Source organism: Pungitius pungitius, chromosome 6, assembly GCF_949316345.1.
Source record: "Pungitius pungitius chromosome 6, fPunPun2.1, whole genome shotgun sequence".
NCBI lineage: Eukaryota > Metazoa > Chordata > Actinopteri > Perciformes > Gasterosteidae > Pungitius > Pungitius pungitius.
Window position 1 is genome coordinate 16,873,666 of NC_084905.1, and position 24,606 is coordinate 16,898,271.

Below are 24,606 nucleotides of genomic sequence, written 5' to 3' on the forward strand. Positions count from 1 at the left end.
GTTCACTTGATTACTGTTTAAATGTGTTGCGCTCAGTTTAGCTACATATCTATCCTCCCGTACATTGTTATTGATATTGTGTGGTAAATGTATTGAGAGTCACTGGTTCCATTTATTTATACTCCCAAAACATGCTTACATTACAGATGATTACCTAAATGTGAACATAACACGTGGTTTTAGTATATCTAATAACACCCAAAAGTGAATAAATACACTTGCATTCATTCAGAAATCTCTTTTTGACATAATTTTATTTTGTCTTGCCCTGTCTTTACAAAAACCTAAAAATGGCATGCAGATAACTTCTTAAATAGGTCATGTGAAACGAGTCTGGGTCATCCCAGTACAGTCCCAATATACAGTTAGGTTCCCTCTTATCTTGATTATGAAACGCTTGCAGGCTCAGTTGGAGAGAATTACATTGGTCAACTGCATAAACCCTAAGTTTAACACACATTGTCAGACACGTCTGATTGTTAAACTGAGTACATTGCCTGACAGTCTTGACAGTCCTCCAAGCACAACAACCTAATGAGATTAACCTTATCAAATCAAACACAGAAATAACCAAACATTTACTTTGAAATTTCTTTCCGGAAGTACCCATCTCCTCTAGGGTGAAGAGCATTTGGGTCGACATTTGCACAGAGGAGTTTTTAAAAACAAACGTAAGTTCCCCCACGGTCTTAACAGCTCCTTCCATTTTAAATATAACAACCGTGTGACAGGTACATAAGGTAAATATTGACTAGTGTGCCATGTCTTTTACTCTCTGTTATTTTTGATGCTGTGGATTTTGTCCCTGGTGTTGGTGAATCTGTCTCATTTCCTCGACCACATAAAATGTAAACAGGTTCTCATTAAATCGTTGACTCTTAGACCTCGTGTCCCCCTTATTTTTTACTCACTATTTCCTGGTGGATTTAACAGGTTTCATCCAGCACTCATTGTTTTATCATCATGCTAGATGCACATACAGTTTAGTACAAACATCCACCAGCTGACCACGACCACACGGTTGCACAGTTGCCCTGCAATTCATGTTTTAAAATGTGAAATAATTGTGTTATTCAACAGATGGCGTCCTCTGCATTGTGGGTAATACTGGCACTTCAATTTGGATTAGGACAAAGCTTGCGTAAGAATCTCCATGATGATCATTATGTTGGCCAGCAGCACAACCCTGAACATGACTTGAACATCCTCCTGGGAGATGAGGTTTAGAGAATATTCTTTACTAATTTTCTAATCTTCAGTCATTGCCTGCTCACTTTCCCCTCAACTTACTTCATGTACTTCCAGGACACCGAGGAGATAAAGCAACTTAGCCCAGCACAACAGAAGAAAAAGATGATGGAAATTGTTAAGCGTATTGATACAAATGCTGATAATCAGCTAAATGCGGGTAAATTGATACCTCTTTGTCAACATTATATAAATAAAAATAGAGCAGAGATAAACCGAGAGGATGAAAGGTCATACTTCCTCTGCTGTGTTTTTATCTACAGAGGAGATCACGCTGTGGATTCAGCACGTCTACAGAAAATATGCTCTGGATGACGCCAAGGAGCGGTTCCCTGAGTTTGACAATGATAAAGACGGTGTTGTGACATGGGAGGAATACAACATGGTCGCCTATGACCAGCTTATTAGTTTAGATGAGGACGCTGTTCTGGAGGATCCAGAGCAAGAGTCCCTCAGAGAAGTTTGTATACTTCAGTTGTCCCGTTAAGAATTGCACAACTTGATTTATCTGTATTCATCCAACATTGGCATGTATCCCCATTAGCTCCACCTGAGGGAGAAGAGGCGCTTTGACTTTGCTGATGTGGATGGCACATCTGGGCTCAATGTGACGGAGTTTCTTGCCTTTACCCACCCATCTGAAGTGGATCACATGGCTGTGAGAAGAGTTCAGCTTCGGCTCCTGCTAAACTAGATGTTAAAATGTATTGTTCTGCACATCATACAGGTGGCCATTATTTTAATCATTTAATCTTTTTTCCTGACAGGACTTTGCCATTGAAAATGTGTTAAATGAATATGACACCGATAAAGATGGACTCATCAATCTGAAGGAATTTATTGGAGACGTTCGTGGTGAAGGTAAGACACCACAGAAGGATTTCTTTCTTTCTTTTTTGTATCTTCTGCAATGCCCAATTTTTAAACGATGATACTTTATTCTGTTGCCAGATGATTCCCCTTCACAGTGGGAGATTGAAGAAACCGTGCGGTTCCAAGACCTTTACGATAAAGATAAGGATGGTATGTTGAATCGAGACGAGCAGCTCCGCTGGGTTGCACCTAACAGCTACGGCTCGGCAAGAGAAGAGGTACGCAACTACTCCAACTTTTTCCTGGATTTAGTTGCCACAATATATATGTAAGGCTCGGTAGGATTTATTTTGATGGAATGCCAACATTTTCACTGATTTCTTTCGCTTGTTTTGCTCTCGTGGTATTAAAAGGCTCTTCACCTCATCAAAGAGATGGACCACGATGGAGACGGAAAGATCTCCGTGGCCGAAGTCTTGAAGAATCAAGAAACATTCATGAACAGTGAAGTGACCGACTACGGCAGACAGCTGCATGAGTCACATGATGAACTATAACTATACTTCATGCTTTCTCATTTGATTTTATGAAGATGTGGTGTGATTTGTTACTTTCACTGGATTGAGTCAGTGGTGACTGACAACACCAGCACAATACAACACACACTGTTCACATCCCCCAAAAAGGCAAATGTCATGCAAAATTGTTTCAACATTCTGCTATTTCCCTATAATTTTAGAAGAACTAGTCTTATCTGTCAGCCAAAATACATAACATTTCCACCTGAAAGCGCTATATCATTTTCAGAGTCAGATCCCCGGATACATGATAAGAGAAGTATTGATTGATTTGTGTCAGGGAAAACGTTGTAAACACACCCCGGTCATGTCACATGAAAGCGAAGGCAGACTGCGTGGTAATGTAACCTATGTTATCCTTCGAATGTAAATATTATTCAAATGGTCGCGATTTTTAAGGAAGTAAGAAATCATTTTTAGTTATAGCTATAGATTAGCTCATTTTAAATAAGACCTCTAGGGAGGGAAACATATTAGTTGATGGCAGAATCCTGTCGCAGCAGCTGGACCCTCAATGAAAATGTCATGGAAAAGTCCTCATATATTGAGAAAGTCTAGAAAGTAGTTGGAGCCCTACAACCAGGCACACGTTGCACAACTCTTAAATGACCATGGTTTCATCAGACTGTTGAAGAGTTTCTATGTTAGATTCCATAAGATTGTGATCCCGGTCCACTGCCTATGTGATTGTACCACTTTTTAAGGAGAACAAATGTGGAGGTGTGACTATCATTCAGAGTTTTCCATTCACACGTTCCAAAAGCAGTGACTCTAATCTGACCACCTTTTTCAGTAACGAGTAGTCTAACACGTTAGTATGTCCAAACGTCCAAACCAGTAATCAGATTAAAGTTACTTGTCTAAGTCACTGTGCGTTACTATTTTGTCATTAATAGTAAATATATATATTTGATTTCTTGCGTCTCTGTGAGTGAAGCCACGTAGATGCGACATTTTAGTCACGTTTACAGCACGGGTCACGTCACGTGTACATACATGGACCTATCACGCAGCCACACAAACACCAAAGGAGGAGGAGAGAGATTTTGGGAGTCGGAAATACTTTCACTATTTCACTATCACTATTTTGAGTATTTGTCAGCTAAAGATGGGAATATCAAGGTTCGTTGTACACTCTGTGCTGGTGGCGACAAAGTGCCATCAAGCCAGTGTTTCCCCTGCCATTATAACAGCGGGGCGCGTGTGCGCATATGTCCGTAAATGCGCTCACGTGTACGTGTTGGCATCTCCAGTTGTAATGTTGATGTTGGGGCGGCGGGTGTTCTCGGCTGCTGCTGAATGTAACTAATAAAGTAACTTGCAATCTCACTTAGTTACTTTTAAAACTAAGTAATCTGTAAGGTAACTAAGGCACTTTTCAAAGCAGTAACCAGGAGTCAGTAATCCGATTACTTTTGCAAAGCAACTGGCAACACTGGCCAAGAGTGAACCAACACGAGTGTCAGTTGTGTTGAATACTGACATGTTGAGGCTCTTCCTCATTTAAATAAAGTGAGTGTTGCTGTTGGCGGCTGTTTCCTGAATGTGTCATGAGCAGTTTCACTTGCATCAAGTAACAGCCTGTTAACACTGCAGGTCTTAAACTTTTGTGGTTTTTCAACCGTGGACATCTTTCAACCACTGACAAGATGGCACTACTATTTAAAGATGCCTTTTGGGTGAGTTTGTGTGATCAATACGTTTTAACATATTTGTCTTATTACTATAAAGTTGGTTTTGTATTAAGTTGGTTCACTGGAGTTTTTAGGTGATTTTTGTTATGCACCCTTTCCACTTCTACTGAATGTATGCTTCTCATTGTATCTGGAAGGCAGACTATCCATAAAACAAATTGCTTGTAATGGTTTTGTGTTATATAATGCATGTATTTGTCTACCTAAACACTGTCTTCAGACAGATTATCTGCTCAGATTTATTTTGAAACTCACTGAACAGGTAGTGACATTTTGTTAACAAAGTATGCTGTATATTGTTGACCTTTCTGATATCTGGTGTGTCATACAAACCAAACAGCTATTTTCCGATGCAAAAATAGTGCTATTAAAATAGTGCTTTGACATTAACAATGTGTGCTGTTGATGAGCACAGACCACAACAAAATGTTAATGAAACTGAAAGAGTATCTATATCATAACTGTAAGCACAGCCTTAGGAGCTGATCAGTGAGAAACAAACTAAATAAAGACATTTTTACATCAGTTAATGTACTTACACTTCATTTAAAATTCATCACAGATGGAATACCTTTTGATGGGAGGGGTTCTCCTGTTTGGCAGCTTTGCATACTGACCGTAGCATGTTAGGATTTCCTTTCATGATAGAGAAACATCTCTTTGTGTAAAAATATCACAAGCTACCCAAGTGAAACGTACTCTTGGGTATCATTTAAATCAGCAGCTGTTGGCTTAAGGTATCCTCGTCATTGACCGATTGAGTAATATGGTTTTGTGTTCATGGTTCTAGGGAGTGGACTTCATCAGTAACATAGGGTACGAGACTATCAGTCTGAGGCTGAATGACGGTCGACGGACATGCAAGGACATGGAAGAGCTCTTGAAAATGAGGTGGGGCCTCACATTTCTGGTGTAATGTACTTGACGAATGATCAAGGTGACCTGAGTATAATGTGGTTAAGTTCTGTGGTGTTATTCAGGGCATCGGCAGATGAGAAATATGGCAAGGAACTCGTTACTATTGCACGCAAAGCTGGGGGTTTATATGAGACCTGGTAGGTATGTGTGTGCATTGGAGCATTTATGCCCGCCTCATGTCCATGTCTGCCTCCTCTAAATACATCTGATCTGCACCATATAGACTTCATTCATAATGCATTTTGTTTTCACAGCACTATGAGAACATCTTTCGATGAAATGAAAGCGCGTAAGCACTGGATATATTTATTCCATTCAATATTTTGTGTGCAATGCATGAGTGAAAAAAGTTTTTATCTCTACATTTTGGTTTTTCAGAAATTGAAAACGTAGGAAACTTGCACATTCAGTTATCTGCATCTCTAAAGGAGGAGGCAAAGAGAATGGAGGAGTTCAGAGAGCGACAAAAAGAACAGAGAAAAAAGGTACCAACTAAAATCATTTTTTTTGCGCAGGAAATCGAAAATGAGTTGCTTGTGGTTTTCTAATGACATTGGTACTTTTTGTTCTTGTTCTTCACTTAGTTTGAAGTCATCATGGAGAAAGTCCAGAGGACAAAAGTCTCTCTCTTTAAGAAAACAATAGATGTAAGGACAATTCATATTATCATGATAATCTATGATTATTAGACCTCATGTTTGTGTGTCCTTGTAAATAACAGTTTTATTGAGATTTAACTTCCATCTTTATGTAATTTTTGCACTAGTAAACTGCACCCAGGAGAAGTTTTAGTGCAGCTACATACTGCTCGTATGTGCAAGAAAAGGGCCCTTTGAAAAGACTTGAGAAGAGGAGTATGGCCGTCTATATTTAAGTTGTTCATAAGAGGAAGATGATTTTGCAAGACTGGTCAGTAAGAGTGTCAGTAATAACTCACTGGTGTGATGGACACATTAAGGAGATGAGCGTATCCCCTTTACCATTTAGAAGAGGGAAGTAAGGTCTTGCGACAAATTGATGTGACTTCCGATACGTTGCATTTTTGTCTTGACTGAACTACCAGCCGTGTCCCCCCCCCCCTCAATGTTCCTGTCACGGCTTCATGAAGCAAAGTGCCGATGACAAAGGCCCGGGTGTTATTTTTTCATATGGTTTCTGTTCTCATTCCCCTCTAGTCTAAAAGATCTTATGAGCAGCGTTGCAGAGAAGCAGATGAGGCAGAGCAAACTGCAGAGAAGATGGCCATCGCTCCCACAGGCACTCCCAAACAGATCGAGAAGGTAAATCTGTACGGTAGTGTGGCTCATTAAAGGTAGAAATCTTCTAAAAGGATCCGTGGTGTTTCTTCTCTTACATCAAAGTCCTACTAATGAATCTCTAATGGTCCTCATAGGCATGTTGGAAGATTTGCAGCATTTAATACAAATCTGTGATCATTTTTTTCCCACAATATTTTCAATTCCTTGTTTGCACAACCTTTTGTGACATCTACTTCCTTCCTGAAAAATCTAGAAATATACACTGCACTGTGAAACAGGCAATAAAATATGTTTTGTGTTTTGGATGTAAATATATATATATATATATATATATATAGTCTTCTATATAGACTTCTAACAAAAAGGCCTTGTCCCTCATTTTTAAAACACCATTAATATTTATGGTTTTGTGTTTGTAAAATGTTTTTTGGTTTCAAGACAAGAAATAAGAAAATAGTTACTCTGGCTTGGACTGACCTTTTCAGTGGGCTTTTTGTCTACCATAACTGCTTTTTGTTTGTTTTCTGAAAGTTTACTGTGCACCTTACAAATAATGTGTGTTATTAACAAACACTATCTTAGATATTCATTGGAAAGACATGTTATCAGGTAGACAGACGAATGTGTATTTAAAATGGATTGCAACAAGAGATGAGAGTTGAACTATTAAAAAAGCAGTACTGACAGTTACTCCACAACACTGATATATGGGGAAATTATTATCAACAATTATCTTTGCCCTGGCCTTTATAGCATAATGCAGTCTTATGTGTGCGTGAGTTCCTGTTCCCATTTAGAATGTTTAAAAAAAAGGGATGATTTCAAAGCAAGTACACAGTAAATGTTATTCGTAAAACTAAAAGTTTACAGGTATAAAATCTTGCCTAATTTTGCAATATTTACATTTTCTTCAGATGAACAACAAATCTAAACAGTGCAGAGAAACCGCAGTGGAGGCTGGTAAGGACAGATTTTGTCATTTTATGGGGAAAGCCTCTATGATTTACAAGAAACATTTGTTTTGAGGATAGTGGCTTTTTCATTTCCTTCTTTAAGGAAACACAGTTAGATTAAGTATGGAAATAAACTCAAAGTTTATTAAAGCATTACAGAAAATCTTTCATTCACTTTTAATTCTTGATTTTTTCTTTAGAGAAACAACACAGGCTGAACATCCAACAGCTTGACAAGACTCGTCAAGAGTGGGAATCGACACACATCAACACGTGTGAGGTAAATTAACACAAGACGCAGATTTGTCAAGTAAGGGATGTACATTACAGCATGCTGCATTTCCGAATGTACAGACTTAGACCAAGAGCGGCAATACCCAATGCCTGTTTAGTCAATGAGGATGTATGAAACTTACTTTCAGCAGACTATAAAGTTAGTCATCGATCTGCAAACCTTTCGCGTAGAACTTTTCTAGATGGGAAAACATCAACAAAAAGGTCGGTGCCAATTTAGAAACACGGAACCAAATAAAACAAAAACAGGAAAGAAAGCACTCAAACAACCTGAATTGACATATAACACAGGAACAAGAACCCATGCTGGATGCTTGAGTTGTTGAAGAGGTTGTTGCAACAGTATATTTCAGTAGTGTACACAATAGTGCAGAGTGTTGTAAATGTACCGTGCTAGATTACTTATACACGTTCTATTAATTTTGTTTTGCAGATATTTCAGCAGCAGGAGGAGGACCGCCTCAGCGTATTAAGGAACGCTTTGTGGGTGCACTGCAACCATTTATCAATGCAGAGTGTTAAGGATGATGAGGTGTGTGCAGCTGTTCCCGCACATCTGTATGTTATAGATTTACAGAAAGCCCTTCCAATGCAGTGAAGTGTTTATTCACGACGCAAACTTCTCTTTCAGTGTTACGAGGCTGTGAGGAAAATGCTAGAAAATTGTGACATCATCGCAGACATTAATAGCTTTGTGGCGTTGAAAAGCACTGGCTCCACCCCCTCGGGTAAGCGCCCGCCCTGCAACCTTTTCTGATTTGGCTTTAAATATGTTCCAAGGTGGAAATGTTAATACTCGATGCTGCTAAAACACTCAACAAAATGTTTGATAGGTTCAGAAACTTGTGACTGGTTGTGTTTTTTTTTTACTTAATTCCAATGGTTCTTCCACAGCTCCAATTGAATACCAACCTTACTATGAAACAAATGCTGGTGATAACAGAAATGGCAGTAGTGGATTTGTAGGAGGAGTGATGAAAAGGTCAGGAATACACCATATAAAGCTTTCACTAAATTTGAAAAGAATATTTCTTCTTTTTGTGTATCTCTTAATTATTTCCCCAATTTGTAGGTTTTCAAATCTTCTGCAGTCAAACTCTTCCAGTGGCTCAAAATACAACATCAATGAAGTTCCCCAATCGACTGGTAAAGTACCAAGTTACCGATGACAGACATATTGAGCCTTGCAACGCAAGCGGCAGAGCATATACATATATTTTCAGGTGTGTGTATGTATATGTATGTGATTCAACTATTATTTTTATATACAGTATATACACACATCTCCAATGAACACATATAGGATTTAAAAAATTGTGTGGAGAGAAGTTATATAATATTCTTCAGGTGTGAAACAACAATATCCACCTGTACATTGTTAACACTGTCAAAAAACCTCAAATGAAGACATTTGATGTGTGAGGGGCGATGAAGGGATACTTGAGATCACCTGATATCAATCGCTATTTTAGGTGGTTGCTAGTTTCAAGTGGCATCACACAGGAAAATAATTATGTCTGAAATCCTGTCAACTCCTCAGCAGAAGGCTCGGAAGGAGTATATGCTTCCATCCCTGGGCACAATGACGGCTACACGGTCCTGTACGACTATGCGGCACAGGTCAGCTGCTACATGAGGCGCATTTAAATGTTCCATTTCTTTTTCCTTTCAAGTGACAACTGTTGACTGGATGTTTCTGTCCTTGCTCAGGGGGAGGGGGAGCTCTCCGTGTCCGCCGGTGATGTTGTGGTCGTCTTAGAGCAAGGCGAGGATGGCTGGTGGACGGTGAGGACAAACGGCATATCTGGATTGGTCCCAGGCTCTTACCTTGCAAAAGAATAAGTTACCTCACAACCATAAGTAGAACTACTACTGTTCCTCGTGTCATATTTGTTCAGGCCTATTCATTTCAAATGTCCTTGCATTAGCTTCTCTGTTGTACTTATGTCTTGAACAAACCATTAAAGCCCCTTTGAGTAGAATTTGAAAATTCGACTGTTACATATCATAGCACGAGAGTTTATTGCTGTTATTTATTGTTATGGCACATATTCAGATTAAGTTATCTCCTGCCAAAGGTCTCTGCACTAAGTCTATTACTATCATGTGGCTTTCTTGTACATCTGCCATTTATTAAATATGAAGCGAGTGCTTTATTTCTGTTGTTGATAATGTATGTATCATTTCTCTGTGGTTATTATCATTCTAAAAGTAGCTGAAATGACACCAGGCTCTATTCTAAGTGTTTAGGCATCTCAACTATGGTGGTCACCAAATATAAAGAATAAAAGATTAGACACAGAATGAAGTATTCCAATAAATTTGTGAACTCTTACATCCCCACTTTGTAACAAATTGTCAGAGAAATGTAGAAAATGCAATCTTATAATTTCAACCTTCCCCCAAATGTGATTGACATTGCTTAGTCTTGCTACATATCCGCACATCAAATCACTTAAAACTACGAGGAGTGGACTTCTGAGACTAAAACCAACAAAACACCATAGGAAGTCAAAAGCTTGAGTCTTCAAATATTTCGACCGACTTAAGCTACATATTCTGCATTTTTTTGTGTCCACTATTTAAAGTTGAGCTGTAAACCAAAGCTGTAAAAGTAGTAAAATAATGATGTGGAGGTTAATTTAATTTAATCAAAATTTCAAATTTAAATACAAAATTGTCAAAGCCATACACAGTGCAAACTAACATAAGGAAACATCCCATCGTTATTTTGCTCCACATAAGAGGTTCCATTTCATCCTCACTGGCGCAAGAGGCAGTGCTTAACTCTGGCGGTCCTCCAGGATTCATAGAACAGTTGCAACTTTTGTTTTATGCCCTTGTGCCATCCTAAGTATCAGTTTTCTATATTTCCTTTAGATTGACCATTTAACAATTTGGTCTTTAGCTTTTTTGAAAAAACAGGTCAAATATAGAACTTTAGTGTTGTTGCTAGTGAGGTAATATATTATTGTCATGCTCTCACCAATGACACCTTAGTTCTAAAAGTGTGTTATGGTAAGAAATGTGTTCTCCTTTAGGCATAGGTGCCTCCTGTAATAAGAAGCTCATAGGCAGGATCTCTGGCTCTGCGACACAGCACGACACATGCACACAACATCCCCAGCATCTAGAAGAAACAGACAGATACCACATTAGTCTATTTATACTTGCTGGCCAGTCACAGCTCTTCAGAAATGTCTGTGGAGCTTCACGGTAGATGGTGCCGTGAAGGTCGAATAGTCAGAGTTACACACAGACCTTTTGACAGGCACTCTACCCCCAAAAAAGCAGTAAAACACTAACAATTTTTGGCTATGACGCAGTAGCACTGCTAAACTTGACTAAATGCTAAGCTAATCAGCTGCTTAGAAATAGTTGTTGTTGTTGAAAAAGTATGTACAGCGTGCCATGATTTTTCTAAAATACAGCCATTATCTCTCTGCGCCAAGAGCTGCTGACATTAACTATTTCACCCGGTTGCTTGTCGAGAAAATATGGCGACTCGTTAGTTAACAAAGAGAAAACAGCATGTACAGAATACAGGGGATGTCCTACAAAAAAAAGCTATCTTCATTGGTTACATACCTGGATTGTAGCAAATGTCAGTGCGGTCCAAATGACATACATCATGATCTCCTTCAACTTCTTCACAACCATAGCTTCACAACCCTACATACACACAGAAAGAATATATTTAAGCAGTGTGAAAAGTCCCTCCTCTTTTAAAAAAAACAAAAAAGAAGTGTTTGATTTATGTAACGTTCAAAGTTCTCATTACTTCTTGGTAGAGATCTTCAGGATGTGTGAGAGACCCCCTGCAGCTTCCAACGTTTGTTTTGCAACAGCTGATGGGTGCGCTGTTGTTTTTGGATTGTTCATACCAGTGTGTATTCTGCCAGTCTGAGTAATTGTGGATCCCACAACACTGAAGCTGTTGGAAAAACAGGAAATATCAAGATTACACTCAACTACTTAATCCGTCCGGTCTGACAGAAATACAAAAAGATAACAATATTAACATTCATCTGATTTACAGAGGAGACAACTTCTGTCCTCACCTGTCTCTGAATGTAGTCGATGGCACGGCTCTGGGCATTGCTGTTGGTGCCATTGTACTCATCATACACCTTCTTGATGGAAACATTTACTTCCTTCTCAACCTGCCGATGATTAAGAAGTGTGGAACTTAACATATGTAAACACCTTGTTAGTGTTGTTAATTACAACATGATTGTGAGCATTTTACTTTCTCACCTTTGCCCTATAAATATAACCAAGAACCACCACAGCCACTTCAGTCATGAACACCAGCAGGAGAATAACGGCAAACTGTAAATTAAATTGAGAGATTTAAGATGCACAGATAATGCTAGTTAGAAAAGATAAATGCGTAAAAATGTTGATTTTGAGGCTTTTGGTGCAGTTATGCTTTAGTCAAATTTGTAGGTAAATGTCCTGTTCTAATGCATGCTGAACGCCTACTTTTCTGTTCATAATGTTTCATAATTCAACCGTGGTCACTTTAAAAAGACTGACCGTTGCCAGACCACAGGAGCTCTCTCTCACAGTAGCGCAGCATCCAATGAGCCCAATAATGAAAAGGAGGGCTCCAACCGCAATAATTGTCACCGCTGGGATGAGAGTGTACACATCTTCAAAGAAGTGATCGTAGTCATCGTATGTAATGAAGACGTATGCCCCAACATAGCACAGGATGCCAGCAGCAGCCTGTGTGGGGCAAAAAAAGGAATCAACATTTTAATATTACACTTCGGCCTATTCACAAATGGAAAGTCAGTTGTCACAAAAAGTATTGAAAGCACTTTTCAGATATTTTACTTCAGTATAGAAAGCAGTACCACAGTGTAATAATACTCAGTAGCAAGTCAAAGCATGACATTCAGAACCCTACTTAAGTAAAAGTCTAAATGTAATAGTGTAAAAACAGCTTCAAAAGAAAAAGACAGTCCTACTGAACTATACAAATTGGTGGTTTAACCTATAATAATGCATCATACTTTATCTGTTGGTTATATCAATAATCTTATTGTGCAAAGTAAATAGTAAAGTTAACTAAAGCAATCAAATACAAGTAAAAGTCAAAGAATCTTAAAAGGGAAATAGTCATGTGAAGTTCAAGTCCCTCGAAAAAGTAGTTAAGCACATCGCTTTAGTAAATGTAATGTTTCAGATATATTACAGGCGAAAGGATTTTATAAGCTAACCATACACAAAATGCAGTTATCGCGTGTTAGCAGTAAACTGTAAAAACAAAACAAAATATATAACAATACAAAATCAATATATGATGCAGTGTCTTTCGTACTGCAAATTATTCCCTCCCTCGATAAACAGAGGTCGGCTTCTGCAGCTAGTCGAGCAGCTGACGGAACACACAGCTGTAACCATATGGGTGACATAGCTACGCACAGCTAACATAGCTACAAACAGCTAACATAACGTTAGCTACTCTCAGCTAACATAGCTACCCCCAGTTAGCTTAGCTACACGCTGCTTACACAGCTGATACAACGTTAGCTACATACTGCTAAGTTAGCTAGTGACGCACGTCTCAAACCGTCCATAAGAAACTCCTAACTTACCCAAAATATTAGGTTCAGAAAGACCAGGACCGTCTTTGACGACGTGATGCCACACTGCCCCATCTTGAAGAGGGTTTAATGCTGTATGTGTTGACGGGTATTGCAGGTGTCTACTTGGACACGTCCCAGCGGTCAGCTCCACCACTCATCCCAGCGCCGTGTCACTGGATGCACTCAGCCTGTGGTCGCAGCCACGCAGCGCCACCAACACCACCAGAGAAACGACTCCAAAAGCTCTACCAAAGAATCCCTCAACCACCCCAAATTGTAGTGAATGTTATTACCAGAATACGATGCATTTTTTAATATTGCTCTGTTAACTATAGACATAGACTATACAACATTTATTTGTTATGTACAGTAGGGTTCGTTTTGCGACATCTAGTGGTGGAAAACGTAAGTCAACATTTAATTCTAGTGCATTATACATTTGAGAGGCATTATTATTGTGCATGTAGTAGTTCAATGATCATCATCATTAAAAAGATAAAATCCTATTATGATTACAATACAGCAATGCACCTGACAGAGGGAGACTGAAAGAACATAAGACATAAAAATAAAACACAAGCCCAAAATAAAATAGCATGAATAAATATGTAGTGTTTCTGTTAGGTCAGTATGTTTAATGATGCAGGTCTATTTGAATACAAACCCAGTGAAAAATCTTGAAAATGTTTAGTCAAAAATAAATATAGTACATATACAACCTCTGAGCAGTTACTAAATCGTCATATAAAAAATTGTTAAGACCTGTGGAAAGATCAATGCGATGCAGCAGTCTGTACCTGGCCAGGATCGACAGCCAAGGCAGACAAGGTTTGTTAAAACATCTTATTCATTTTCTTTGTCATTTTCAGGGGAATTCAGAATCCTCCTCAACTGAGTTTAAAAAGTAATTCATTTCTACGGCTACAACTCAATTTAACAATATGCGCTATAGCATGTAACACAACAAATGACATGTAATGTAGTAATCCAATTAAACAAGCTGTGGTAGCGTGACCTGCACTGCACTCTTGGGAGGAGGTCGTATTGAGCAACGGATCGAGGGGGCATGGAGTACATAAGGAAGAAATACTAATCTTAGTCATTGATAGATCATGATATCAGATTGTTTTTACTGTCTCTGATGTTCTGGATTTGAATTTTAAAAAAAACCCAGAACAACAACTTCTAAAACGTACATTATGTTTATGGTGCTGTACCCAAAGTTGTTATCCTTACAACGTGTTCTCAGCGGCTGTTTCCAGGGTTCTTCACACTCCCAAACTGTAGAGGGCGACAGACCGAATTTATGCCAAGTTTACGACAGACCCGACCGTCTGTTACTCAATTTTCCATCGCCTTTTCACATGAATAGATGCCTTGGTTATATCACGGAGAGGATCGTTACCCCAACCGGTCTTTGAAGCGCGCGCGTAGTGCCGTAAACCGCAGCGCTGTCGTTAAAACTGTACGTTTCCTGCAACACTGAACGGTGCAGCCACTTCTGAGGTAGCGACGTGAGGCGGCTCTAAAAGGGTATGAGAAGCTTTTTGTAATTTAATTTTAAAGTGGACAGTTGTGCTTTATTTGAATTTATACGGCAAACTCTGACATCAACTCTGATCTGACTAAAACACTTCCCGCTACCAACTGACGTTAAGTTCCTAGCTTTAGCTAGCGAGTCAGATTGCTGACGTTTGTCAATGTGTGACAATATTAAAGCTAACATTAGACCAAAATGCAACCTCGCTGGTTGGGGGTTACTGAAGTGCAACGTCAGATGTTCTATGTCAAATGTAACCATTTCCATTATTTCAAATAGCGTTTTACGTTAGAGCCTAACAAGGAAAAAGCAATTAAACAGGCGGTCAAAGTCCATTTATTGGCATGTCCTTATTATGGCATGGTCAAAAACAAGCAGTGCTCTCAACTCTGGCAGCAGTTTGGGAAAGAGCCTTATCTCAAAGTGTATTTAGAAATGGTTGTTCCCAGTTTGGGATAGAAGAACCTACTCAAAAGCTTAGTGATGCCCAACTTTACTAATACTCGTGGCGGAATGAGTGAATTAATCAAAACACCTGCATCCAAGTACCAGAGGAAAGTCTTCTCAGAAGAATGGAGATTATTTTGCATCCCATATTGGCTCTTTGTCTATATACTATAGCTCAATAGTGTTCACATAAAATTAAATGAATACTTACTTTATTTATTGACTATTCTGTAGTGTTTAAACAGAAAAGGGCTGCCTAAAACCCCTGCCATGAGGATGGAAGAACACCGTTGTCTAAAACATATCTGTGTTGCTTTTTACGTTCATTCGGGTGAAGATACTGATGGAGAATGGTGTGGGAGACGAGACGGGTGAATCGGAGCGTGTGCTTCAGCCACAGCAGCGGTGTCGCTTCTTCTCTCAAGGGAGACACTGCAATTTTGGGAAAAAATGCAGATTCTTACACATGAGAGAGGATACCAAAGAGCAGGAGAAGAAAACCGTGACACACAGCCAGCCACATGTCCCAACTTCAACCTCCGACATCCCTGGAGAAGATGTGGGACACAGGCCCTCTCCTAGAACCTCTCGGGTCGCCCCGGCAGCTGGCCGTCGCCGCCCCTGTCGCTACTTTATCTCAGGCGACTGCACCATGGAAGACAGGTGCCGCTTTTGGCATCCACTAGAGTTCCCCCCAGTTGATCAGCAGCCGGTTCCTGTCAATCACCCAAAACCTGCACAGAGGATGCCACCAGTCTCCCGCCCCGGCACTCTCCAGGAGGTCAAGCTGTGTGACCTGACGGAGGATGTCGCCAAGCAGCTACGTGACACGGAGATCAAGCAGATGAAGAAGCGCTTTCCCAAAGATCAGCTGATTATTCAGGAACGTAGTGATGGCATGGTTATCTATTACAGGGCGACTGTGGAGGCCTCTGATCCAGACTGGGTAAGCATTTCTTCCACCTTCTTAGCCTTTCGAGAGTTTAGAGCAAAAGTCCACCCTCACAATCTTTTGTGTAATACTGCACAACTCTGAAATAATTATGTCTGTCTTTAACTAATTGACTGAAAGTAAGACTGTATTTGCAGAGAAATATAAAGTTCGTACTGGAACCAGTGCTAAATTGTGGCAACCCCCATTGTTTGAGAAATGGAGTAAACCAGGGATTAAAAAAGTTAGCAATCTTGGCTTCTTGTAACCATAACAATCAATATGTCTACTACTGACTAAAACCCCTGTGTAGGGCAGGGGTGTCCAAACGTTTGAGGTGTGCTTTGGTCCGAAGGACAGCTGGCAGGTCAGGAGTAAGTTTGGTGGTTGAGACACAAAGGACATCAGAGAGATGACCGTCGGTCATTCTCAGTTTGCTTTTGTTAACAGAGAGAATGTCTGCTCACAGATGTATGTTGAGCCGAACAGACTCCTCATTTGTTTCCCCCCCACGTAGAAGTCAGGATGGGAGAGAAGCTGATGCTGATTCTCCAGAGAATCATCGCTCTGAATTTTGATCAGATCTAATTGCAGACTCTCCTCCACTTCTTCTGCATCCAGCTGCTCTTTGCCTTCTTGTCTCTCGTTCAGGTTGTTGAGATAATCAGTGAGTTCAATTAAAAAAGCCAGGTCTACCAAACCATAATGAAGCAGTGAACTCATGGAGAGGTCTACCCTTTTCTTTCAAACGTGTTGATATTTGATCTCAGGAAATACCAATTAAAAATGGATGGCGGGCCGCAGTTGGCCCGCAGGCCGTAGTTTGGACAGCCCTGGTGTTGGGTCAAACAGGGCCACGTATTTAACTGAATGAACATTGTCTGTCAAATTAAATCGGTTAATCCTTTTTCAACACTGATAAAGTCCTAATCCACATGTTTCTACTGGAAATCATGTTCACCATTTAACCAAGTTTTCTCTATATTTGCCTTGCTTTGGTTCGTAACTAGCTGACCGGTGCAAATGACCCTGCAGTATTATCTAGAAATATCCTAACCCTGCATTTTAAATTACAGCCTTTTGATCTGAAAGAAGTCGACATCATGGTCAGCTTCCCAGACACTTACCCGCAGGAGGTAAAGTCCACAGCTTGCATTTTCACTACAGGTTCTGTAATATACTATGCAATAAATGGTTGTTGTGGAAAGAACAGTTCCTCATCACTTTGATTCATTGTCTTAGATTTTCACATTGGACATACCGTTGGACCAGGAGCTTCCACCAGTAATGGCAAGGTACAAAGTACATTTAATGTTTAGTATTGTTGGTGTTGCCATTTCTCTAAATCTTTTCTATAAATCTCGCTAAATAGACACATACAGCAAGCGTCAGTCGAGTGGCTTCAAGCCAAGCATGCAACCAATCAGCTTCTGGGAAAGATTGAGCTGCTCTTCAGGCCTTTTCTCCGATGGCTCGACCGTAGCTTGGAGAGACTTTTCACTGAAGGAGCCCGGCAGGTGAGACTGCAACGTGCAATCACAGAAGATTTATGATTTGTCTGCCTGTCCTTTAAATCTACTTAACTTACCTGTGAACAAATGCTTTGGTGCGTTGAACAATTCTCTCATAAATGTGTTTGCAGTTGAAAAAAGACGTTGACTTAGAAAAAGCTGGATTGCAATTCATAACGTATCAGGAGCTGCAAGCAACCGTGTGTGAAAAATCTGCGACCGACCGCTCTAACGACCCGGCGGATGCAGATGGGGATGTCAGTGACGGTGGAGAGCTGGAAGAGACGGACGTCGAGCGCACAGTGGAGGGAGGGAAGTTAATGCAGCAAGAGGGCACAGAAGTGGGAGAGGATGAGGAAGCCAGTCATCTGGTGGAGAACATTAAGATCAGCAATCCCCGCAGGGGCACGGAAGTGAAGCTGCAGGGACTGAGGATGGGAGAGAACACCGCAACAGTCGTGGCCCAACAAATCACCGTCTGTCTTCAATGTAACAGGTGAAGAGAGTTAAATGTCCTATCAGTGTCTGCAGTAAGATTGTGTCTGTTTGAAAGCTGGACCGTTTGTGTACCGTCTGGCAGGTGTAAGGTAACTGCAGATCTGTCCCTGAGTGGAAGGACAACCTGCACAGCTCAGTGTGAAAAGTGCAGCGCGAGCATCACTGCTGCATTCAGGCCCTGCATGCTGCACCACTACAGCGATGTCCTGGGATACCTGGACCTTCACAATGCGGTACCTGCCGACCTGGTGCTTCAGGAGTGTGAACTCATTGTGGGCTGTCTCAGCTGCTCCGAGGAGTGCCCTCTGCAGGTGATGAAACGTTAAGTCCCACTTAATACTGCACACATGTTCGGTCTAAAAATTACAATTGGGAAATACCTGCATTAACTTAAGTATATATTTATAATGATGAGCTCTGGCCTTCTCTGAAATGGCTTCTTTTCTTTTGTATTCTTACCAGAACCTTTCCTATGGTCAAACAAAAGAGCTAAATTGCGAACACTGCCACAGCAAACTCACTATTCTGGCTGAGAGCACAAGATTCCAGTACATTCAGCCACGCGTCAACCAATCAGGTCAGCGCTCTGCCACATGAGCTACAAAGGGATCAGCAGAGAATTAAGATTTTACATCACCACCAGCCCATATGGCACCCTCAAAAATGTCATTATTAAAAAAAAGCTACTTTTCATTGTTATGTCAAATGTTTACTATACCCAAACAGATCAGAAAGACTAAATGTAGATTTGTACTTTTTGCAGGTCCAAGTGCTGGCGCTTTTAGTTATAAGATGATAAGAGATCCTGCTGTGCAAAAAGGGAAGCCACTGCCAGAAAAAGGAGGATGCAAACACTACAAACAGAGCCATCGCTGGCTGAGGTAATACCATCTCTGTGTCCTTTTGCAGTTCGGAGATGATGTCGAGCATCGTGAAGTCTTGTGCCACTGTGTTCCCTCAGGTTTCCCTGCTGTGGACGGGCTTACCCGTGTGATGTGTGCCACGATGAGGACCAGGACCACCCCATGGAACTGGCCAACAGGATGATCTGTGGCTACTGTGCCAAAGAACAGGTGAGCTAAAGACTTAAAACAACATGTTAGAGGAAAGTAGGTCTGGAATCCCACATCAACAACCTCAAGCCAACACTTGCATAGATGTTTGTATCTGGATGGATATGTATACCAGGATTTTCGCAGGGTTTCGCTACTATGCTGTTAAACTTGCTGGTCAATAGTGGCCCGTGGGGTGTGGACCCACCAAATGCTCTGAACGGAATTTGATTTGGTAAAATGTTTCTTCAGCCGTACAGCAACGGAAAGCCATGCGTGAGCTGTGGAAGCTTGATGACCAGAGGTGCGCGCTCCGCTCACTGGGAAGGAGGACTGGGATGTAGAAATAAAGTCAAAATGAGCAGGTATATCTATGTAACGACTTTTAAGGTTCACATTTGTTTATTGTCAACATTACTGATGAAAAAATGAATCTTGGCACTTTGATTAATGGAAAAACCAATGATCTCAATTCTTTTGTTATTTTTTTCAGAAATGATCGACATAAATATGCCAACACCAACAAAACAGTTTCGAGGAAGTCAGTCGCTGAAAAGAAGTAGTTGACAAAGAAAAGCATTATTGCCTTAATTAGTGAATTATGAATTTGCTAATTGATTTCAATAAAAATGTTGCATATTTTACCCTTATTACTATGACTATCAAATGCATGATATTCCGGGTTTTTGTTAATCTTTTTGTTTGTCGAGTCCAAGGGTGTGTGTGTTCTTGATCTGTCCGGTCCTCCTGTTGAACTCGTGTATATAAAAGGCAGAACTTTGTTGATCCTGAGACTTGCAGCAGTAGTCAGTGGTACCACAGCAAGATGTTGAACAACCGTGAACTTCTTCTGCAGTCACCTCCCTGTGGGACCTTGGGCTGTCTCCTGCAGCCAGTTCAGGATTATTTGCTTTTTCACCAGCTGCCTCTCATCTCCTTTGTTCCCTGTCCTACTTTCCTTTTCCAGCTATGTTTTCTTAATGTTTCTTAACGCCCGGCGGGGACCAATGACATTATTTTGCATTATCTCATACTGTATTGACTTTGCACTTTAGTTCCTACTGCCCGAGGTGCACCCATGACGTAATGCATTTCCATCCTTGTGGTGGTGGGCGTGGTTTCGGCTCGGCTGCAGAGGGGGAGAGAGGGGGAGTGGCTCGGGGAATGGTGACAGCTGGAGGTTCATTACCTCCAGCTGTCACCACCGAACAATTGACTAGACCAGTGGTTCTCAACTGGTGGGTCGCGACCCACTAGTCGTTTTTAGTGGGTCGCGACCCACTAGTCGTTTTTAGTGGGTCGCGACCCACTAGTCGTTTTTAGTGGGTCGCGACCCACTAGTCGTTTTTAGTGGGTCGCGGGCCGTTGCATGGGAAAATAAAAATTAAATAAAAAAATTTGAAGGGACTTTTTCTAATGCAGCGGAGTGTCGGGTTTTTTTGCCGGCTCGTCCGTCCATGTTTTCAGTTGGCGCCGCAAAGACAACCGCTCGCAGACAACCCCCCCCCCCCCCTCCCGTCGACATCGCTAGCAACCCCCAGTTGACAGATCGATTTGGGTCGTGGCTTGTCATTAAGGGGTGATGGTGGGTCCCGGAGCCAGACCAGTTGAGAACCACTGGACTAGACGACTCCCGGTCTATTTAGGAGTGAGACGGGAGCGAGTGCAGAAGGACGGAGAAACCTGTGAGAATAAAACTATATTCAAAACGGTGGACAAGAGTCCGTCTGTCATTCCGATCCCCCACAAACCCAGCGGTTACAATCCTATTGACAGTAATGTGTTGTAACCACCAAAATATGCAGGAACTTCCCCTGATTGTGAGACAATGAGAACAGGAAATTCGATTTTTTAAACATTATTTTTTAACATAAATTAGCAGAGGTGTGGACTCGAGTCAGACTCGAGTCATGAATTTTGGACTTGAACACCGATGACTCGTGACTTGGACTCGAGCCTTTTGACTCGAGAAGACTTGCTACTTCCCATGAAATCTGGGGGAAACATTTTCACACCAAGCTCTGTTTATCTGCATCTGTCAAAAAATGTACGCCACCTGTATGCAGAGAGCGAGCGCTGCCTGCACGACATCCAATCACTGCAGTCCATTTGACCGTATCAACGAGACAGCTCATTCATGGTTACAAAAATCGGGATTTTTGAACCCGGATTCAGACTCCGATGGAAATCCTGGCCAACATTATGTCAACGTCCGTTTTAAAGTAGTGTAATGAGCTGAGGTAAAGTCACTCTCACAGGGAATTCAGTATAGTGTATTAATGTATCCATCTATCTATTGACCTATCCATCGATATCTAGAAACAGCGCCACCAGCCCAATGGCACCTGGTTGTGGTTGAAAACGGTATTGCACCTGATTGACGTTGTGCGTGCACAACTGATGAGAATTCCATTCCAGACAAGGTGACGTTTGAAAACATAACAGACAAATCTATTGGCTTGTATCACCTTAACACTTAAACAGTGGTATAATGAGCCCTGTGGCTGGGCCAAATGTCATCTAGTCTGTGGGCCATCTTGCCGATCAGCACAGAAACGGATGCCATCGACTTTTTTATGAATATGTCTTGATAAGTCCTAATACATGTGTATTTACACAGTGGTTTGGGTGATTACCCACAATGCCATGGGGCAGCTTTAGCCTCTTTCAGACCAAAAATTCAAACAACTTGAAAACTAAAGCAATTTCAAGTTGGTAAACGGCGTCTGGGACGTTACCAAGCAGAGGGCAGCCTCCCAAGACCTCAAAATAGCCTGAAAATATCAGTGACCGCCATAACTGAACCAACTATTGCGTAGATGTGCCTTAAATACCTCTGGAATTCTTGCTCTAATCATAGTGGTATATCTGATGTTCCATGGTGTCAGACGGGGAAAGGCAGGGGAAAGAATGGGGTGTTTCAAAGCCTAATGAGCTGATACTGTTGGAAGCTATACCAATCTTTTTACATCCTGTGTTGTACTTACTCTTGGTACAAGCGTTTGCCTGTAACATCATGTTTCTGGTCCTTTCTTATTACATGTTTCATGCTGTTTTAAACTTGTAATCATTCTAATTGTTCTACTTTCTTTACACTGAGCTGCCAGTTTTAACACTGGACATTGCCTCTTTTTTCAATTGAATATAGCCTAAAATCAAAAGAATCACACTATTATCCAAACGGTGCACTCAAGGAGCGAAACTCAGCCCAGATTTGCACCACTACAAGCCCAATGTCAGCCTCCTCACACTCAGTTATCACTTAACATTTTGGCTGACCGGCCGCTGGGGCTTTAGTGGTTTTCCACAGTTACCAGCCACTCAGCCATTTCGTTAGCCGCAATTATTGTTGTTGGGAAATTTTGTTGAATTGAATTAAGACTTTTGCTGTGTGTAAAACGCCTTTGGTGTAAATACATATGCAACTCCTTAAGACAAAGACAACAACAGTACTTTATTGCATACAACTGGTGCCGGGATATTTTGTTGTCCGTTCAGTCCAGGGGTGTCCAAACCTTTTGCAGAGATCCAAATTTGATAAAGTGAGGATGCCCTGGGGTAAAATAGTTCATTCTGACATTTCTTTAACCACAAAGGAAATATCCTGACAACGAAATAAACAGATGTCTCTGCCTCTCCTTTTAGTTCTCCCAATGGCAATTGAAAGATACCACTACACCCACAGAAGAAAAGTCTCTCACATCCAATTTTACTTTAGATTAACCCTCAAAATATGATTTAAAACAATGTAAATACAAGTTTAACAATCTTATCAGGGTTACTCTCACAGGGAATTCAGTATAGTGTATTAATGTATCCATCTATCTATTGACCTATCCATCGATATCTAGAAACAGCGCCACCAGCCCAATGGCACCTGGTTGTGGTTGAAAACGGTATTGCACCTGATTGACGTTGTGCGTGCACAACTGATGAGAATTCCATTCCAGACAAGGTGACGTTTGAAAACATAACAGACAAATCTATTGGCTTGTATCACCTTAACACTTAAACAGTGGTATAATGAGCCCTGTGGCTGGGCCAAATGTCATCTAGTCTGTGGGCCATCTTGCCGATCAGCACAGAAACGGATGCCATCGACTTTTTTATGAATATGTCTTGATAAGTCCTAATACATGTGTATTTACACAGTGGTTTGGGTGATTACCCACAACGCCATGGGGCAGCTTTAGCCTCTTTCAGACCAAAAATTCAAACAACTTGAAAACTAAAGCAATTTCAAGTTGGTAAACGGCGTCTGGGACGTTACCAAGCAGAGGGCAGCCTCCCAAGACCTCAAAATAGCCTGAAAATATCAGTGACCGCCATAACTGAACCAACTATTGCGTAGATGTGCCTTAAATACCTCTGGAATTCTTGCTCTAATCAGAGCGGTATATCTGATGTTCCATGGTGTCAGACGGGGAAAGGCAGGGGAAAAAATGGGGTGTTTCAAAGCCTAATGAGCTGATACTGTTGGAAGCTATACCAATCTTTTTACATCCTGTGTTGTACTTACTCTTGGTACAAGCGTTTGCCGGTAACATCATGTTTCTGGTCCTTTCTTATTACATGTTTCATGCTGTTTTAAACTTGTAATCATTCTAATTGTTCTACTTTCTTTACACTGAGCTGCCAGTTTTAACACTGGACATTGCCTCTTTTTTCAATTGAATATAGCCTAAAATCAAAAGAATCACACTATTACCACTACAAGCACAATGTCAGCCTCCTCACACTCAGTTATCACTTAACATTTTGGCTGACCGGCCGCTGGGGCTTTAGTGGTTTTCCAAAGTTACCAGCCACTCAGCCATTTCGTTAGTCGCAATTATTGTTGTTGGGAAATTTTGTTGAATTGAATTAAGAATTTTGCTGTGTGTATGTACCCCTGTATACATACATAAAAGGAGCTTTACCAAGTATGTAAAACGACTTTGGTGTAAATACATATGCAACTCATTAAGACAAAGACAACAACAGTACTTTATTGCGTACAACTGGTGCCGGGGTATTTTGTTGTCCGTTTAGTCCAGGGGTGTCCAAACCTTTTGCAGAGTGCCAAATTTGATAAAGTGAGGATGCCCTGGGGTCAATAGTTCATTCTGACATTTCATTAACCACAAAGGTTACATAAAACTACACACTGTTATGAAACCACTTGCATTGTCACAATTGCCTTAATTTCCAAATGACTGTAACCAAATATAAGCCACTCAGGAAGACGTGATCAACTCTAAAAACACAATTCAGCCAGATCACATTGAACAAAC

At 40.9% G+C, this 24,606-nt stretch overlaps 4 protein-coding genes across 7 annotated transcripts; 3 read left to right on the top strand and 1 right to left on the bottom strand.

Annotated features, from left to right (window-relative positions):
- Positions 1-608: 608 nt before the first annotated feature.
- rcn2 (reticulocalbin 2) lies at positions 609-3,507 on the top strand. Of its 3 annotated transcripts, none has more exons than XM_037450870.2 (8): positions 609-671; positions 1,081-1,221; positions 1,306-1,408; positions 1,512-1,708; positions 1,793-1,906; positions 2,016-2,109; positions 2,200-2,339; positions 2,475-3,507. In XM_037450870.2, the coding sequence occupies exons 2-8, from the start codon at positions 1,081-1,083 to the stop codon at positions 2,616-2,618; spliced, it is 933 nt and encodes a 310-aa protein (XP_037306767.2). In that variant the 5' UTR covers positions 609-671; the 3' UTR covers positions 2,619-3,507. The 3 variants fall into 3 exon arrangements, with proteins under 3 accessions (XP_037306767.2, XP_037306765.2, XP_037306766.2); XM_037450868.2 differs by having other exon boundaries at positions 614-740; positions 1,793-1,915; XM_037450869.2 differs by lacking the exon at positions 609-671 and adding an exon at positions 862-933 and having other exon boundaries at positions 1,793-1,915.
- A 127-nt stretch (positions 3,508-3,634) lies between these two features.
- Positions 3,635-9,624, top strand: pstpip1a (proline-serine-threonine phosphatase interacting protein 1a). Of its 2 annotated transcripts, none has more exons than XM_062563105.1 (15): positions 3,635-4,318; positions 5,124-5,224; positions 5,314-5,388; positions 5,506-5,540; positions 5,630-5,736; positions 5,836-5,898; positions 6,427-6,531; positions 7,425-7,470; positions 7,664-7,743; positions 8,191-8,289; positions 8,389-8,485; positions 8,652-8,739; positions 8,830-8,903; positions 9,298-9,377; positions 9,468-9,624. In XM_062563105.1, exons 1-15 carry the CDS (start codon positions 4,289-4,291, stop codon positions 9,597-9,599), a joined length of 1,212 nt encoding a protein of 403 aa, XP_062419089.1. In that variant the 5' UTR covers positions 3,635-4,288; the 3' UTR covers positions 9,600-9,624. The 2 variants fall into 2 exon arrangements, with proteins under 2 accessions (XP_062419089.1, XP_037306764.2); XM_037450867.2 differs by having other exon boundaries at positions 9,301-9,377.
- A 764-nt stretch (positions 9,625-10,388) lies between these two features.
- Positions 10,389-13,697, bottom strand: LOC119195711 (tetraspanin-3-like). Its single transcript, XM_037450871.2, has 7 exons — positions 13,364-13,697; positions 12,297-12,488; positions 12,015-12,089; positions 11,819-11,920; positions 11,539-11,691; positions 11,346-11,429; positions 10,389-10,887 (listed from the first exon to the last, which is right to left on the bottom strand). The coding sequence occupies exons 1-7, from the start codon at positions 13,424-13,426 to the stop codon at positions 10,795-10,797; spliced, it is 762 nt and encodes a 253-aa protein (XP_037306768.2). The 5' UTR covers positions 13,427-13,697; the 3' UTR covers positions 10,389-10,794.
- A 1,036-nt stretch (positions 13,698-14,733) lies between these two features.
- si:dkey-24l11.2 (uncharacterized protein LOC100034462 homolog) lies at positions 14,734-20,607 on the top strand. Its single transcript, XM_037450865.2, has 12 exons — positions 14,734-14,887; positions 15,679-16,287; positions 17,349-17,408; positions 17,515-17,567; positions 17,645-17,789; positions 17,915-18,279; positions 18,364-18,592; positions 18,744-18,858; positions 19,045-19,162; positions 19,243-19,354; positions 19,586-19,698; positions 19,827-20,607. The coding sequence occupies exons 2-12, from the start codon at positions 15,685-15,687 to the stop codon at positions 19,894-19,896; spliced, it is 1,983 nt and encodes a 660-aa protein (XP_037306762.2). The 5' UTR covers positions 14,734-14,887; positions 15,679-15,684; the 3' UTR covers positions 19,897-20,607.
- The last annotated feature ends 3,999 nt before the right edge of the window (positions 20,608-24,606 follow it).